The 17,643-nt window shown below is 39.6% G+C and overlaps 1 protein-coding gene across 3 annotated transcripts in view; it reads left to right on the top strand.

The window, feature by feature from the left end:
- Window positions 1-17,643, top strand: part of Ubr3 (ubiquitin protein ligase E3 component n-recognin 3) — a 147,036-nt gene that overhangs the window by 126,221 nt on the left and 3,172 nt on the right. For all 3 annotated transcript variants that reach the window (XM_052722507.1, XM_052722508.1, XM_052722509.1), the window contains exons 32-37: window positions 920-1,023; window positions 7,573-7,697; window positions 9,479-9,586; window positions 9,690-9,815; window positions 14,684-14,863; window positions 17,102-17,311. In XM_052722507.1, the coding sequence (XP_052578467.1) occupies window positions 920-1,023; window positions 7,573-7,697; window positions 9,479-9,586; window positions 9,690-9,815; window positions 14,684-14,863; window positions 17,102-17,311 (853 nt within the window). The remainder of the gene's footprint in view (window positions 1-919; window positions 1,024-7,572; window positions 7,698-9,478; window positions 9,587-9,689; window positions 9,816-14,683; window positions 14,864-17,101; window positions 17,312-17,643) is intronic.

A 17,643-nucleotide genomic window follows, 5' to 3' on the forward strand; every position in this document is an offset into this window, starting at 1 on the left:
TAGGAACCAACACTTACTGAGTACTTTGCTGAGTAACAGAGCCTAATCACAAGCTTAAGCAGCATTGTTCAAGCCTAGACAGAAGTATAGCTTCAGAATTTAGTCAGTTTTGGAAGCTTGAGCTTTACTGTTTCATTAAAATTTAAGCCTATAATAAAAATAATTAACTCTGTAGTATTAAGGCTATACTTACTGATAGAGTGTTTCTTAGATCTGTATGAGCACTGAGTTCAATTCCAGACAGACAGACACACTCACACTCACACTCACACTCCCTCCCTCCCCTCCCTCCCCCCCTCCTAAAAGGACATTCTTTAATGTGAGCTCTGCTTTGAGGTCTGTGTTTTCATAGCACTGTGCATCTCTAGGTCGGATACATTCTCTTTTGTAGTGTGTAAGACGCTCTGCTTTGGTTATCCTGTGTTGAAACTGCAAATGTTAAGGCTTTTGTTAGAATTTGTGTCAGCAATAAAGTTTCAGCAGTTTTTCATGAGACTATTAAGCAGAGCAGATTTCTGACCTGTACCCCTGCTTCCTTGTAAGGTGAGCACTTCCCTTCAGCTGGTTGTGATGGTGTCTGACCTGCCTCTTCTGTCTGGGTTTCTTGTGTTCTGTTCAGTGCCTTGCTTAGTGTCTGTACAGTGATCCAAAAGACTCAGTGTCACGTTAATGCAGCTCAGAGGTTTACTTGGTAAGGCTTAATAAAATTCTTGTGTAGTGTTTTCAGATTAGAAAAAGGAAATGTATGCATTACTAAAATGATCAAATTATTAGTGAAACAAAGTATGGCTTTCGAGTACTTCTGTTAAGATTTCTTTCTTATTTTTTCTTTCTGTTTTGTAGACATACGTGTTAGATATGAAATGAATTAGAAAGATATGTACTACACTAGAATGTGACCATGAAAATTTTCTTTTAGGCTGGGGAATGAAGAACAGCAGCCTGAAGTTCCAATTCTTTATCATGATGTGACATCCCTTCTGCTCATCCAGATCTTAATGATGCCACAACCCTTACGCAAAGGTAGTTCTTTAAAATTCAGACTGTCAGATTACACTTGGGGTATTCTGGAGATTATAGGGATAAAAAGGACACCCAGGTTGTTAGAATGACTGAGAATGATGCAGAAAAGCCTTGACTGAGCAGTTGGGACCAACCCTTGTGTGGGCTGGACTCCATCCAGCTGAATGTAACAGAGAGAGCAAGCTCAGCACCACTGGGATCTTCCCTCTGCTTACCTCCACTGCCCTTCACTACAGATGGAGTGGGACAAGGTGCCTGTGCTCCTGCCGCCTTGCTAGGAGGGGCTCTTCCCCAAACGGTGGACTAAGTAAATACCTCTATTTCTTAAAAAAAATAAAGAAGAAAGAAATTTTTTATGATAAATAGCATTTTATTAGTAGCATATTTTAATCACAGGAAGTGTGAGAGAGAAATAAAGGTACCTTTTTTTGTCTTATGAGTTTATTCTTTATTCTTTTTTATCAATAAGAAATCAAATGCGTGAGGAAAGCACTCTGAATATTGTTTTTTAAAAGAAATTGAAGTATTCCTATTAAAGAAACTTTGAAAAACAAAGCAGTGTCAGCTTTAATATCTCCACCTGATCTACATGCACAAGTAATTAATTATAGATCTATTAAAATGTGATGGCCTAGCATTTTAAATTAGTGGTGGTATTAGAATAGTTGATGAACTGCTTCATTCATTATTATTAAATTTACAATATTATTTATTATATTAGTATTAAATATTAAATGAGCAACATTTTAATTATTGCCCCATAGTTTTCATAGATTTTAAAGCATTTAAAATATTTTGTCAGCTAATTAACTTTCTTTTGTTTTGAAAAGTTAGTTTATTGGTTTATTTTGTTTTGTTTTGAGGTGAGGTGTCATTATGTAGTCCTTCCTTGTCTGGAACTTTCTGTATAGACCAGGTTGGCCTGGAACTCATAGAGATTCCCCTGCTTCTGCCTCTTGAGTGCTGGGATTAATGGTTTGCACCACTATGCCTCGCCCTGTTTTGCTGTTCTAAGTTACAGTGCAATGTGGGTATAAAAAGGCTTTCTCCCCATGGAAGACATTTTTTGCGCGTATATTTCAGTTTTAATAAAATAAACCTAGGGGTAAGAAGTAACCATCTATTTTAAATTAGACAAATTACAATATTTCATGTAAATTATATTTGTTAAAGGGTAAAATAATGTCATTAATATGCAAACCACATTCATAGCAGCTCTGTGAATTTTTATTTAATTTTTTGTTTGTTTTTTGTTTTTAGGTTTTTTTTTTTTTTTTTTTGAGACAGGGTTTCTCTCTGTAGCCTTACTATCCTGGAACTCACTCTGTAGACCAGGCTGGCCTTGAACTCAGAGATTCGCTTGCCTCTGTCTCCCGAGTGCTGGGATTAAAAAAGTGTGCGCCACCACTGCCTGACTTGATTAATATTTTAGTCACAGTAGTCACATAACATGCAATGTGCTGCTTAATGTCTTTATAGTTATGATTGCATTGGTATTTGATGCATCATCATCATTACTAAGTTCCAGAACAATTTAATCAGCACAACAAGAATGACTATCAGTAGCTACTCTTCGTATTTACATTTTACATATTACAATGTTAATTTACATTAACATTAAGATATTTTTTAATATTGTTTTTGTGGGATTGAATATGGCTATGAATTTATTCATTTATTTTGTAACTTGTCAAGTAGCCTAATTTAATCTCTTTACAAAATAAATTTCAAATTCCTTAGCGTGTGTGTGTGTGTGTGTGTGTGTGTGTGTGTGTGTGTGTGTTGGGGGGGGGGAGATTTGGGTTAGTTTTCATTAGTTTAAGGAAACAGTCATCAGGGAGCGTGGTGATTTATTCCTAATTGTGTTCAATTAAGACACGGTGTATTATATTTTAACCTCCAAAAAGTCGCTTTGTTTTATATTTTAAATATTTAAATATGCGCTTTCCTTATAGGGATAGTTTCATATAAACCTGAGAACCTAAAAGAGAAGCAGCTTGGCATGTAGAAGGAGTTCTGTTTCAGTTAACAGTGCAGGACCTGCTGCTGAGTGTCTGACTGGGAGAGCTGGTGGTCGTTGTCAGAAAGAGCTATGGCCTTAGCTTTTAACCAAAGGTAGCAGCAGAGTGTGCAGAAATAACTGATCCTACAGATTTTAATTCAGTGGAAATAGACCCTAAAGTTGTGCTTTAAAACAGGTTAAGAAATTTGGGTTTTTTTTTTTTTTTTATTAAATAAATGGATTAAACTAGATTCAGTAAAATATCTATGTTGGGGGATCTCTGTGAATTCAAGGCCAGCCTGGTCTACAGAGGAAGTTTCAGGACGGCCAGGCTACACAGAGAAACCCTGTCTCAAACAAAACAAACAAAAAAATTATGTTGTAAGTGTTCCCTAAATCATTCCTAAAAGTAGTTTTGTGGACATATTTAATAAGCAAATGCTGGTTAAGTACTAAGTTGTGAAGTCATTGTTTGCTCAAGAAATATTTTGAAAGGTTACATTGTGATTCTGTGTGCTCACGTGTGCACTGGGTAAGCCACAGGTTAGAGGAGAGCCTGCAAGACTCAGTTCTCTTCCTTCTGCCGTTGGAGCTGGAGATGAGACTCAGTCATCAGTCTTGGTAGGAAGCACCTTTGTCCACTGAGCCGCTTCACAGGCCCAAGAAATGTTTGGTGAACACCTACTGTGTGCCATGTTGAAACACTGCCTTACTGGATACTAGAAATGCAAAGATGAGTGTAATGTGGACTTTGCTCTTGAGGAACCACATAGATGAATATCTAACAGTCATTAAATTTACCTGTACTTAAATTGCTCTCAAAACTTGGGCTTTAAGATTTCATAATAATTTGTCTTATTTATCTGGGCTAGCCAGCTTTCTGTGTTTGTGGCAAAGCACTGGGACAGACAATCAACTTTAAGAAAGGTTATCATGGCTCATAGTTTCAGAGTCCACTGTTGCTTGACCAGGGCGCCCTGACTGGTGGGAGAATGAGGTAGAAGAAGCTGCTTCATGGTGTCCGTGATCAGAGAGGAGGTGGAGGTCGGGGTGGGAGAGTCCTGATATCCCTTCCAAGGGGGACACCCTTTCTGCTGCCTCCCACTACCCCCACAGGCTGGCAACCAATTCTTTGCATATTAAACTTTGGGGGATGCTTAAGCTCTAAGCCATAATACTATTTCTAAAAGCTGTCAAGAAGTATTTAAAACAATAAAACCTGAGCAACACTGGCATTGTATAGTGTGTTATATTCTTTATATTGACTCATATCAAGTTGATGTGACCCCATAAATCTTTGAAAGCTTCTTCTCCTCCTGGGGAGGGGTGGGAGTGTTGAGACAAGATCTCTACATAGCCCCAGCTTTCCTGAAACTCACTCTGTAGGCCAGGCTGGCCTTGAACTCACAGATCCACTTGCCTCTGACTCCCGAGTACTGGGATTAAAGGCATGCACTACTACACTGGACCTTTCATAGCTTCTTTACACGAGGGCTTTTAAATCTGTGGTTCTAGACTTTATTGTGGACTTCAGTGAAACTATGAATCTTCTAAAACTGTCTGGAAAAGTTTGGTTGTATATACATAAGTTTTCTGAGCAGTTCCATAGTTCTTACCCAGTTTAAAAGGATATTGAAGAATTCTCCTGAAGATTTCTGGCCATAGACAAAGAAATAGTTCTATAATAAAGACTAGAAGTAAGAGATTGTGTTTTCAGTTATAGAAGCACAGACTATAGTGGAGTAAGTTGTGAGAAATGAGAAAACAGCAGAGAACTGGTGAGGGCAGTGGTGGGCGGGGAGGGTGGTCCTGTGTTTACAGGACAGGAGCGTGGTGAGCACCTTGAAATGTTGGGGTTTCTCCATACTTCACCTCCTCACTCCCCATGTTCCAGCCTTTCTTTTAGACAGCCCTTTCTTTTTCCCTCCATTGACACTCATATTGTCACTGGGATTTTTGTAGGCTCTGAGTTCCTCCGGGCTTGTATATCCCTGTTGTTGTTTGTTTTTGTTCTTTTGGGGGGCCTACCACCCAGCTCCCAAATAAATCACACAGGGAGTCTTATATTTAATTATATTAGGACCTTTGCATTATATATTTACCTCATCCTAAAATGAAACTTAGAGCCTTTTGTAATATTTTAACTCTAAAACAGTTTGTGAGAAAAGAGCTTTTGTAATTCTTCAAGTGCTATTTTCCTTACCACCTGCACAAAGCATTGAACCTTCAGGTAATCCAGTAGATCAGTGTATGTACTGTATTTTCCAGAGGGTTGTAGATTCCCTGGAAAATGCATATAAAGTACAGAAGAGAACAGTCACATCACTAAACATTCAAGTATGTGGTTTGAATAAATATTCAGCTCAGTAAATACTCAGGTTTTCCAGTTCTCAGTGTGGTTTCCTGCCTTACCCAGTAAAGCAAATGTGGTTCAGTCAGACTTTGTTGGTATCATTCTAGAGTCAGTCACTTCCCAGTTAATGTCAACACCTTTGGATTATTCTAAGATTTCATCTTTATGAAGAAATAGGAAATACAGACAACATTTAGCATAGTACTTACTTAATATGTTAGTTTCCTGAGTTATGGCAGCTTATTCTTGTTTTATCACTTTCAGCAGTCAAGAATAGGAGGTTAAAAATGTAAATGATGTGTAACTTTAAGGAAAAACTCACTTTTTTAAGTCCCAGGTTCATAGTTCTACCTTAGCATCTCCTTATCTCTTAGGTAAACAGTAGGAGCAGACCTTTTCTCCTTAGTGGATGTCTTCTGCTGCTCTTGAACCCCAGGCCTGTGCCTGCTCTGTCAGCACTGTATGACTGTCAGCCTCCCCAGGCCCTGCTCCCAAGATGGGACACCACTGTGATGGCTGAAGTCCACACCATTAGCAGGAGTCTGTTTGCTTCAGAAGCATTTTAAGTAGGGACTCATCTTTTGTTCAGCTTGAGTTTTCATGGTGATTTTTCTGTTTTAGAAACATTTACTTAAGAGTACATGACAATCCTTTTTTCTTTCTCCTCCTCCTCCTCCTCCTCCTCCTCCTCCTCCTCCTCCTCCTCCTCCTCCTCCTCCTCCTCCTCCTCCATTTTGGGAATTACATTTGAAAGGCTTTACTTGTTTGGTCTGTATTCATCTCTGAACAGTGTTTCCTTGTTTAAAGTCCCTGAAAGATGTTGATTTCCGTGTAGCAATATTTCATCAATTGATAATTATGAGGTTATGCAAATGAGTGTGAAAACTTGAGCTACAGTTGTTTAAAAACTGTCAGGTTAAGGATTTTTTAAAAAATGACTAAAAATTGGAAATAAGACTTTTTTCTTTCTTTTCTTCTTTCTTTTGGTTTTTGTCTGTTTTTCAAGACAGGGTCGATATAGCCCTGGTTGTTCTGGAACTTGCTCTGTAGACCAAGCTGGCCTTGAACTCAGAGATCTACCTGCCTCTGCCTCCCAAATGCTGGGATCAAGGGCGTGCGTCATACCACCCTGTTGAAATAAGACTTTTCTATAACAAAAGGCTAAAATACTGTTTATAGTAAGTGTTACTTCTCTTGGTGGCTTACTTTTTAATTAAAAAAAAAGTTTATTTTGAGAAGAAATTGTACTTTAGTGTCTGAATGGCTTCCCGGTTAAGATCTCTTTATTGGCTGCTGAGTGTCTCACTAAATGTGGCTACACTGGCTGGTTACTGAGCCCTTGTCTCCCTCCTCTACAACCCAGTGTTGGTGTACAGATGTGCGTGGCTTTTAATGGGTTTAGGGGATGTAACTCAGGACCTCATGTTTGTGTACCAAGAACCTTACTGACTGATCTGCTTCCCCAGGTCCATCTTTTTTCTTTTTCTTAAGGCAAGGTCATTAATTGCTCAGGCTGGCCTTGGGCTCACTCTACAGGCAGGCTAGGCCTGGAACCTGCAATCCTTTTGTCTCAAACTCTCGAGTAGCTGGGATCACAGCTCTGCTCTCCCAGGCCCAGAGGAGAGCACCTTCTAGAAGACACTGCTTCTCAGTGACACAGCCTGTAGAGATGGATTTTGTAATTTCATAGTAGAGGCACTTTCTTAGTTTTGGATGGTGGGAAGTGTGATGGGTGTTTTGGGCCGCCAATTTGATTGAATTTTAAAAATTGCCTAGCAGACATAGTGATAGCCTGTCTGTAGGAGATTAGGGAGGTACAGTTTGACTGTGTCTGTGCAGGTGTTTCTTGGGAGGAGAAAGCAGTCCTGAGTGTGGGTGGTAGTATCCCACAGGTTGGGTGCCAATGGGAAAAGAGAAGCCGGGGAAAGCTGCTGAGAGTCCAGCAGTGTGCTCTCCTGTCATCCTGACTTAGGCTACAGTAGATCTTTCGTCCTTTAAGGTATTTATGTCAGGAATTTTGGTCACAGCAACAATAAAAACAATAGAAGAAATACAGCACATTATAATTTCATTTTATTAACCACACAAAGTCTGAAAAATTAGACGTGCAGGGAAAGGTATATACACGTGAAATTTTCTTGGGTTCAAAATATCTGCATTGCAAACCAACAGTGTTGTTGTCTTCCTGTTGCAGAGCACTTCACCTGCATTGTGAAGGTCCTCTTCACCCTGCTGTACACCCAGGCGCTGGCAGCACTTTCAGTCAAGGGCAGTGAAGAAGATCGGTCGGCCTGGAAACACACTGGAGCTCTTAGAAAGGTTGTCTTCCCTGAGTTCCATCTCGCTTAGTAGTTGGGGGTGCAAGTTCATGAGAGTATATATTTCACATGTTTTTGTGTGTGTGTGGATTTTTTTGTTTTGCTTTTGTGGTGTGGGGGGTTTCAGGCCTCCTGAATGCTCTACCACTCAGCTAGCTACAGCCTAGCCCAAGAGTGATTGTTTGAGAGACAAAATCAATTAAAAATTGTTTTACTTAGAAATGGAACACCTATAGGGCAAAAAAGAAAGAAAAAAAAAGAAAATGTTTTATTGCATGTCTTAGAGGGTTACTATTGCTATGTTAAAATGTAATGACCAAAAGCAACTTGGAGAAGAAATGTTGATTTGGTTTACATGTCCTGAGTCACAGTCCACTGAAGGAAGCCAAGGCAGGCGCTCAAACCCTGTGGGAACTGGAGGCAGGTGCTGGTGCAGAGGCCGTGGAGAGTGCTGCTCGCTGGCTTGCTCCGCATGGCTTTGCTCAGCCTGCTTTGTTATTTTTTATTTTTCTTAGTAGAACCCAGGACCAGTACAGGGCTGTCTCCACCCACAATTGACTGGACCCTCCCTATCAATCACTAATCAAGAACATGCATTACAGGCTTGCCTGCCTGCAGCCTGATCTTATGGAGGCATTTTCTCAATTGAGGTTCCTTCCTCTCAGATGACTTTATCTTGTGTCAAGTTGACAAGAATCTAGCCAGGACACTGTACTGTTGGGCTTTCTGTGTCTCCAAATTTGGCCTCCATCAACTTAAATTTAACTGTTTTATCTTGATGTTGTAGTAAGCCTTAAACCTAGAGAAGTTATTTTAAAAATGTGCCAGTTTAAATTGTATCTCTTGTTTCAAAAGAGCTAGATCCACTTATAAGTGCATGAAATATATTGAATGTGACTTTCACTTTTCTGCTAGTTCACTCCCAAATCACAATTATGTGCACTAAAATTTAACATCGTATACCATAAAGTGCATTGTGCTTTACTTTGGGATATTGGTCAGTTGACCATCACACTGAAGTAGTATGTCAGACTGCCTTTGAGGACAAAGAATTGAAAACTGTCTGAGCCTCAGCTTTCTTAAACGACGTGCTGGACTGTATGATTTATTAAAGGCACCTGCCAGTATTCCTAGCAAGGGGAAATTGGAGGCAGCAGGATTACAAGTTCAAGCCAGTATGGGCCAGCCTGGTTCACATAAGGAACCTGGGCCAGCCTGGAGTACTCTCAAAACAAACAAGAGAAAGAATCTTTATAGCAGAATTTCTTAATGTGGACCTTTGAATAATTTTTGTTGTTTGTTGAAAATATTATAGACATTGTGGCCCTTCTTTTTTTTATTACATATGAAAAGATTTGTACCACTGTCAGGAGGCTGTTTATATATACTTTTATTTGACTCTTCAGATTGCAGACATTTTCTGTATAGTTCAGATTTGTTGTGTTTGTTGCTTGTAGAGGATCTCTCTAAGTCAGTGTTGCATAGTTTAGGGAACTCCTCTTCAGAGGAACTCTCAGAGTGGAAGTTTTTTGGAATATATATATATATATATATTTTCCACATATTACATTACATTCTGTCTTTTAAAGACATAAATAATTGGGATATTTTAACCACTTACTCAAATTTGTGAATACAGTAGTTAACATGGATTTAGAAGAAATGAAATTCACACATTTGAGAAAAAATACAATTGCAATTTTACTACATTAAAGGGGATTATTTCCACTGAACTTTTGTTTTAGTGCCCAATGTAAAGTTGGTATTTTAATTTTTTCCCAGAATACATGTGATGCAGAAAAGTCTTATGAAGTGCTACTGAGTTTTGTTATAAGTGAACTGTCTAAAGGGAAGTTATATTGTGAAGAAGGAGCCCAGGAGTGCACAATGGTATGTCTGTGTTAAGTTAGATTTTGTTGCCACTAAGAATGAACTTTTGAAAAGCTGCATCTATTGCAGAATGAATTCTTGCATTTTCCTCTTTTAACTTTAGGTTAGTCCTATTGCTTGGTCTCCTGAGTCCATGGAAAAATACGTCCAGGCCTTCTGTTTACCTTTCCTTAGGATCAGCAGCCTTCTTCAGCACCACCTCTTTGGGGAAGATCTACCAAGTTGCCAGGTATAATTTGGGGTAGAGGGTAGGGGGGCCTTGTTATAGTAGGCTAATTTCTAAATCACACTGATGCATAGTAGAATACTTAATACTTAATGCGCAGAACTGTGCTATGAGGATATGTCAGTATAGCTCAAAGACTAGATGTCCCTGATATTACTGTTTTGTGTTTATTAGCATCCACTTATTTTTTTTTTCTGAAAACATTACTAATTTTTGGATGGTTGAGCAGTTTTAGATCAATTTAGTATAAATTTAGGCCTAATACTTGAATAAGAACAGTGTCCGCTCTGCTGATATTTTAAAGGTTACATTGTTCAGAAGAGGGGCCGTTAGACGATGTGGCAGGATTTGCATCTCTATGGCAATGATATGTTGGCTTTATAAATGCTGTGTAGCCAGTTGTGTTAAAAACTGGGTGTCGGGGTTACTGCCCGTTTAACCTAGTTCCCAGAGCTGTGGGTCAAAAGAACAGGCAAGGGAGGAAGAGGGCAGGAAACTGGAAGGTGAGTAAACCCGGAGCGTGGGCACTGACTCGGTCCTGACCTGAGCCGGGCTGCCAGCTCAAGGAGTAGGAAGAGGAAGTTACAAGTCACTGTATTTGTGGCCGTTGAAGCCTGAAGTATATCAGACATCGGTAACTTTTTTGTTCCTTCTCTCCTAAGAAGTTGAATATGATGTTAAGTAGTCTGATAGTTTGGTTTTTATCAAATGCTCCAAGGGAAACTATGTATTTGTTACCAGTATCATCTCCTTAGAGTTATTTAAAACATTCAACCATGAGGTATTTCCTTTTTTTTTTTTTTTTTTTACTTCTTTCTTTCCTTCCTTTTTTTTTCTTTGTTTTTAGATTTTTGACTTTTTTTTTTTTTTAAAATCTCAACTTTATAGAAAACTTGTTTTTTGATAAACAGCATCATTTCTAAGCATGAAGATTGCCCAGGGAAAGTTCGCATCTCCCTTAGCAGCTCTCCCTGCACACTTCCAGGCTAGGAGCCGGGCTGTTTCTGTGCTCACTGCTCAGCGCGTCTGCTTCCATCTGGTTTTATGAGCGGGGCGTCCTCTCCTAACTTGGAAGGTGCCTGAGGCAGAAGCTCCAGAACTGGTGTGGCACTTGTGTTAGCTACCTATTCTAGAGCACCAGATGCATAGGTAGACCAAGAGAGAAAGAAACAGGCTGAATTAGGTGTATGAAGGAGTAAGAAATGGAAGCCAGTGCTCTTGACTGCTGAGCCATATCTCCAGCCCAAGAAGTAATCTTTAAAAATTACTAGAGCTAGGGGCTGGAGAGATAGCCTAGCGGTTAAGAGCACTGGCTGCTCTTCCGGAGGAGCCGGGTTCAATTCCCAGCACCCACATGGCAGCTCACAACTGTCTGTAATTCTAGTTCCAGGGGATTTGACACCCTCACACCAATGCATATAAAATAAAGTTTAAAAAAAAAAAAAAAAGAAAAAATATATATAAAAAAAATAAAAATTACTAGAGCTAATGAATAAGTTGAACAAAGTTCCAGTGTACTAAAATTCATTTTATTTCTATGCTTTAGGAATAATTAATCTAAAAATGAACTTAAGCCAGGTGTGGCAGTGCATTGCATGCCTTTATTCTTAGCTTCCGGGAGGCAGGGGGCAGGTAAATCTCTATGAGTTCTTGGTCAGTCTGTTCTACGTAAAGAGTTCCAGGCCAGTCAGGGCTACCTAGAAAGACCCAGTCTCAAGATAGAGATAAGTGAGTATAAATACAAATGAAATTAGGAAGTAATTTCATTACAACAGAGGATGTATAGCTATCATAGAGTTAGAGTGCCAGTGGTGCTGGTGTTGCCCTTCTGAGCATATCATGGCCATTGTTGGAGTTATAGACTAGATCTCAAAGTTTTAAAACTCTATATGACAAAGCACTTGTATCCAGCATACATCAAAAATCTTGAAACTCAGTAATAAAGTTAAAAAATCAATAGAAAATTGAGCACAAATATTAAACATTTTGTGAAAAGAATATCTATGAATGACCAAGAAGTCAAAGGAAAGTGCTCGATGCATTACTCCTTCAAGAAGCACAAACTAAGACAAGTGATGGCACCAAGTTAACACCCCAAGTGATAGTCAAGTACTGCTGAGGAATGGGATTAGCCAGATTGTCATTCACTGCTGGTAGGGATGTAGAATGGTACATCCAGTTTGGAAAAGATTTCTTAGTTTCTCTTAAGAATTAGGCATATGCTTGCTTTACAGCTCACCTGTTCTGTTCCTTAGATGTCCACCAAAATAAATGAAGGCATATAGTTGCATGAAGACTTAAAAGCATACTTAAGACAACCTGATCCATGATAGTGAAAAAATAGTTAAGACATCTAGTAATACACGAATGAAATTTAGTATGTCTATATAGTGGACTGAGCAAATAAAAGGAATAGCTGGTTGTCATGACATGTACTGGTAGGATATACCAAAAGGTAAAGGCAAGAGTGTAGCACGAATCTTAACAGTTCTTATTAATAAAATGAAACCTGAAGCCAGGTATTGGGGTGAATGCTGGAAGTTCAGAGAAGCAGAACAAGCCACAGCCACCTCACCTCGCCAATTCCTCAGCTGATCCTGCTTCCTCAGACTGGAAGCCTCTGCATTCTCATACAAATGAACTCAGCCAAACTGCTGCTCAAAAGCCTAAAAAGCTTAACCAGGCTCTAGTTCCCGGTCCTCATGCCTTATATACCTTTCTGCTTCCTGCCATCACTTCCTGGGATTAAAGGCTCACTGTTAACCACACCTAGCTGTTTCCAGTGTGGCTTTGAACTCACACAGATCCAGACAGATCTCTGCCTCTGGAATGCTAGGATTAAAGGTGTGTATGCCACCATTTTCTGGCCTCTATATCTAGTGGCTGTTCTGTTCTCTGACCCCAGATAAGTTTATTAGGGTGCACAGTATTTTGGGGAACACAATATCACCATACAAGGGTCATGCATTCTAGGCCAGCCTGAGCTAGATGTAATGGCTCACACCTTTAACCCTAGTACTTGGGAAACATAGGCATGCAGATCTTTGTGAGTTCAAGACCAGCTTGCTCTACATAGCGAGTTCAAGGCCAGCCAGGACTACATAGTGAGTCCCTGTCTTTATATGAAAAAATTTAAAGCCAAAGCTATGGTGGTAGAAAGCATATCAGTGGTTGCTTGGTTGACAAGAATATGGGCTAGGATGAATTGCATAGGGACATGAATGACTGTTAGAAGTGCTGGAACTGTTCAAGATTTATACCGTGGTGGGCGCATATGAAATTCACAAACCACTAGAATGAGTGTATTTCATGGCATATAAGTTATACTTCAGTAAAGCAGATTTTTAAAGTCATTTCTTTGTGTAGTTGTATAAAATGGAAGCTCTGTAGTTTCAGCCTGCATATCAGTATGATTTTTTTCAGCTTAGTTTCTTTGTGGTAGAGTTTGGAATGTTACACTTCATACATAAAATTAGCTCAGTTATAAAAGTTCACTTTGTGCCAAGCACAGGTGGACCTAGTCATATAGGGCATCTGCAAGGTATGGAAGGGTCGGTTTGTTTACCCAGTGAAGCTGGGTGCTTTGAAGTGTCATTAGTTCCATCTCTGGGAAGATAAGCTTTTGGGGGGAATAGGAATTGATCCAGCATATAAGAGAGAGGGGATTTGTTAGCCTCCAACACAGTCTTCGGTAAATAAAGAGGGTCTAGAGAATCTCTGTTTGTGCTTAGAAGACTAACAGACATCTTTAAAAGTAAGCTTAAGAAGGCTGGTGTTGTGCCTCAGTTGGAGAGTTCTTGCCTAGCATGCACAGAGCCTGTGTTCAGTCCCTGGCACTGGACATGGCGTTTAATCCCAGTACTTAGGAGTTAGAGGCAAGAAGACCAGAAGTTTAAGGTCTTAACTACTTAGGGAATGTGAGATGAGCCTGGGGTGCTTGAGACATTGTCTCAGAAAGAAAATAAAACTTTTGAAGTCAGTCTGGTTTGGAGAGTTGAGGGTAGCCAACGTGATGTAGTGTGAACCTGTTTCAAAAAAAGGAAGAAAAACAAGCAAACCTAAAGAATATATAAGTTATTCATTCTCATTTCTCTACTTCTTTTATTAGTGAACAGAGCTTCAGTTCTGACAGATCATTCTATGGATTAAAAAAAACACACCACATATACAACACACACACACACACACACACACACACACACACACACACACATTAAAAAACAACAAAAACAAAAAACAAACTTTGTTTTATGTGTATTGAGAGCCTGAGAAAATTATTTAGCTTTTCTTCCTGTGAATTCTATGATTTTTGTTGTTCTTTATCTACATTGGTAACCAGCCCCCTCACAGCCCTATTCCTTTGGCTGTGACCATATGCAGAGCCTTGCAAGCACCCTACCACTCAGCTCTAGCCCAGCCCTTGTTTTTTGAGGCATAGTCTCATTATTTATAGTCCAAGCTGCCTTCAAACTCTCTTTCTTCAACTGTGAACTTTCCTGCTTTCTGCCTCCGAGTGTTGGATTACAGTGTACCCCCTGTACCCAGCTCAGTGTATATGCTTTTGAAACCCCAGATAGCTCTTTTGTTTTCTAAAGAGCTTTTTTAAAGTTTCTAACTTCTGTAAACCATTCATCAGATATGTGAGAACTGTATCAAAGAAGCAAATGTCAAGATGTGTAGGAGTTAAATTTTAAGGAAAGAATATTTGAAGGATCCTTGGATTAAAATATAAAGAGAAACCTTATCTCCTTTTTGTTATTTCTGCTTCCTTCACTTATTTTCAGTTGAGACAGTTTCCTACTGTTCCAAAGTCTTTGGTGAGGATGACAGTTAAAATATCTTGAGATTTTTTTCTATTTCATATTTAAAAGGAAGAAGAAGAATTTTCAGTTCTTGCCAGCTGTCTGGGACTTCTGCCAACTTTTTACCAAACAGATCACCCATTCATCAGTGCTTCATGTCTGGACTGGCCAGTTGCAGCATTTGACATCATAACTCAGTGGTGTTCTGAGATAAGGGCATTTACGGAGAGGCATGCAGAACAAGGAAAGGTATGTAGAAAGAGTAAACCGCTTGCCGTGGTGGCAATGTGCTCACGGGTTAGAGAATAATGGGAACGTTCAAATTTCAGGCCGTCTGTGGCAGCAGGTTTTAAACTGATAAAGTTGAAAAAAATAGTTGACTCATAAGTAGTAAAAAAGCAGAAATATGTCAGTTACAAAGGCGTATTAGTTGTTACTTTTACCTTAAGCCAGTAGATTTTGATTAAATCATTTAAGCAACTGTCACAGTAGTGTTGGAAGATAAAAAAATTAAAGTTAATAAATTATGTTTTTAGTTGTAAAACTGTTGTCTCATGTTTAAAAGTATGAACTGAAAACTAAAAGATCATGTCTTTAACTTTTAAATGTGGGTTTATGCTTCCAGCTTGGTTGGTAAAAGGGGTTTGTGAAGACATTGAGCAGTGGCTTGAGAGTGGAGAAGCAGGCAGCAGGGGGCGCTGCTTTTGCCATGGTTTCTGTACATACAGACACACACACACACACACACACACACACACACACACACACACACAGAAATTACTGTTACTGAGAATGGAGTGATACGATGAAAATATTATTCCACAGGGCAATTCTGTTGTCTTCACTAGATAAAGTAAGGTGATGAGACACCAGAAATTGTTTCGATGTGAAGAGACCCTAGACTGTTTTTCTGATAGAAAAGTGGGAAAGTAACTAGTGCAAGAGTCCATGCGTATGACTTTCTTAGATGCGAATGCTCAGCATCTTCTAGTTCTCATGGAGCATGTTCCTGCTTCTGTTCGTGGAGGTGCTGTCTGCACATCTGGGAAGACTGCCCCACTTGGTAGTCAAGGGCCTTTATGGTTTTGCTTGTGTTTCCATTGTTATTATAACCACTCATCTGCTGCCTTGCCCAGATTGGACACAAAAGAGTTTTTTAAGTGTGGTGCAGACTTTAAAATGCCTTTAAATTGGCCCATTGGGGCCACTTCTGTCTCAGGCAGCCCTACTATCCCACTGTTGAATCTGCTGGTCCCTCTCTATAGTCCTAACCTCCTCCGTCTCTAGTGCTGCGTCTCATCATTGCTGTGTTTATGGACAAGATTCAACCCAGGGCCTCAAGTGTGATGGGCTCTGAATCCCCAAGTGCCGCTCAACTCAGCTTCTGTTATCACATTTGTTCCTTTAATGTATCTTTGCTTGCTTTTTGAAATAGGGTTTCTCTATGTAGCCTTGGCTGTCCTGGAACTCATTGAGATCCACCTTCCTCTGCCTCCCAAGTACTGGGATTAAAGGCGTACACCACCACTGCCTAGCTCTTTAATGAATCTTAATGATACATTAAGATCTTTTTTTTCTTTGAATTTCCCAATTTCTATAAGCGTCTTATAGAAATTAGTCACCTAATAAACATATGGAAATGAACTATGTTTTTGTTTTTTTTTTTGGTTTTTCAAGACAGGGTTTCTCTGTGTAGCTTTGCGCCTTTCCTGGAACTCACTTGGTAGTCCCAGGCCAGCCTCGAACTCACAGAGATCCGCCTGCCTCTGCCTCCCAAGTGGTGGGATTAAAGGCGTGCGCCACCACCGCCCAGCGGAACTGAACTGTGAACGTAGTAACATCTAGAAAAAATATTACCAGTACCTTTTCACAACTGCAAATCATAAATAAAGTTTGCCCTGCAGGAAGCTTGAACTAACTGGGAGTTTTTCTTACGCAAATAGGAAATTTATTCAAAGAGTTACAGGCTGGCACTTACAGATACAAATGACCTTTACAGCCTAAAGTATATGAACGTTGCCTGTACTAGGAGGAGAATTCGTGTAAAGCGTTAAACTAGGAATGATGACTTACAATTCTGACTTCTGATAAAGAAAAGCTTAAGAGTCGTTTATGTGTGACAGGTCAAGACCTGGTGTCAGAAAATGTTTAACTATTTTAATGAACGCTTTTGCATGTTTATAGATATATTTTCATGCATGTTCAGAAATACTAATACTTTTTCTCTTAAAAAATAACATGTTTTAGGGTACTTACTATAAAATCTTATGTCTGTTACGATTGAAATCTGTATGGAAATAAAGAATAATAATTGCTAAAGGACCATTTTTATTGTTTGTAAAATGGGAAAAGAAAGATTTTTAACAAATAAATCACATTCTTGAAGGCGGATTTTCCTTCCTAAAATAAAATCTTTTTAAAATTGAATGTTTAATTTTAGAATCCTATATACATGGGACTGATGACCATATTTTTTGAATGTTTTAGGCTTTGCTTATCCAAGAGTCAAGATGGAAATTACCACACCTGTTACAGTTGCCTGAGAATTACAACACCATTTTTCAGTACTACCACAGAAAAACCTGCAGTGTCTGCACCAAGGTTCCCAAAGACCCGGCTGTGTGCCTGGTGTGTGGCACGTTTGTGTGCCTGAAAGGCCTCTGCTGCAAGCAGCAGAGTTACTGTGAATGTGTGCTGGTAAGCATGTGGTGGGTGGGAAGGCCAGCCTTGGGGGATGATGGGGTCCAGTGAAACCACGTTTCATCTTCCTCCCGTCTGTGAGTTCAGTAGTCCGTTCAGAGGTAGAACCCAGGCTGTCTGTATTTAAGACATCAAACCTTTCCTAAGTACAATTGCAGTTCCCTTCCTCTTGCCCACTTTTCAATGCGCTGGGAAACAGCCTTCTCTGATGCCCCAAGGGTGCTAGCCTCTGAGCTAGGCGAGCTTGTGCTGCTTCCTACACAGCGCTCACCGAGATTCTTCCTAATGTGTTAACGAGTTGTTGGGGCTGGGGTTATAGGTTTAAATAG

This window comes from Peromyscus californicus, unplaced genomic scaffold (assembly GCF_007827085.1).
Source record: "Peromyscus californicus insignis strain IS unplaced genomic scaffold, ASM782708v3 Scaffold_7__1_contigs__length_154581171, whole genome shotgun sequence".
Taxonomy (NCBI): domain Eukaryota; kingdom Metazoa; phylum Chordata; class Mammalia; order Rodentia; family Cricetidae; genus Peromyscus; species Peromyscus californicus.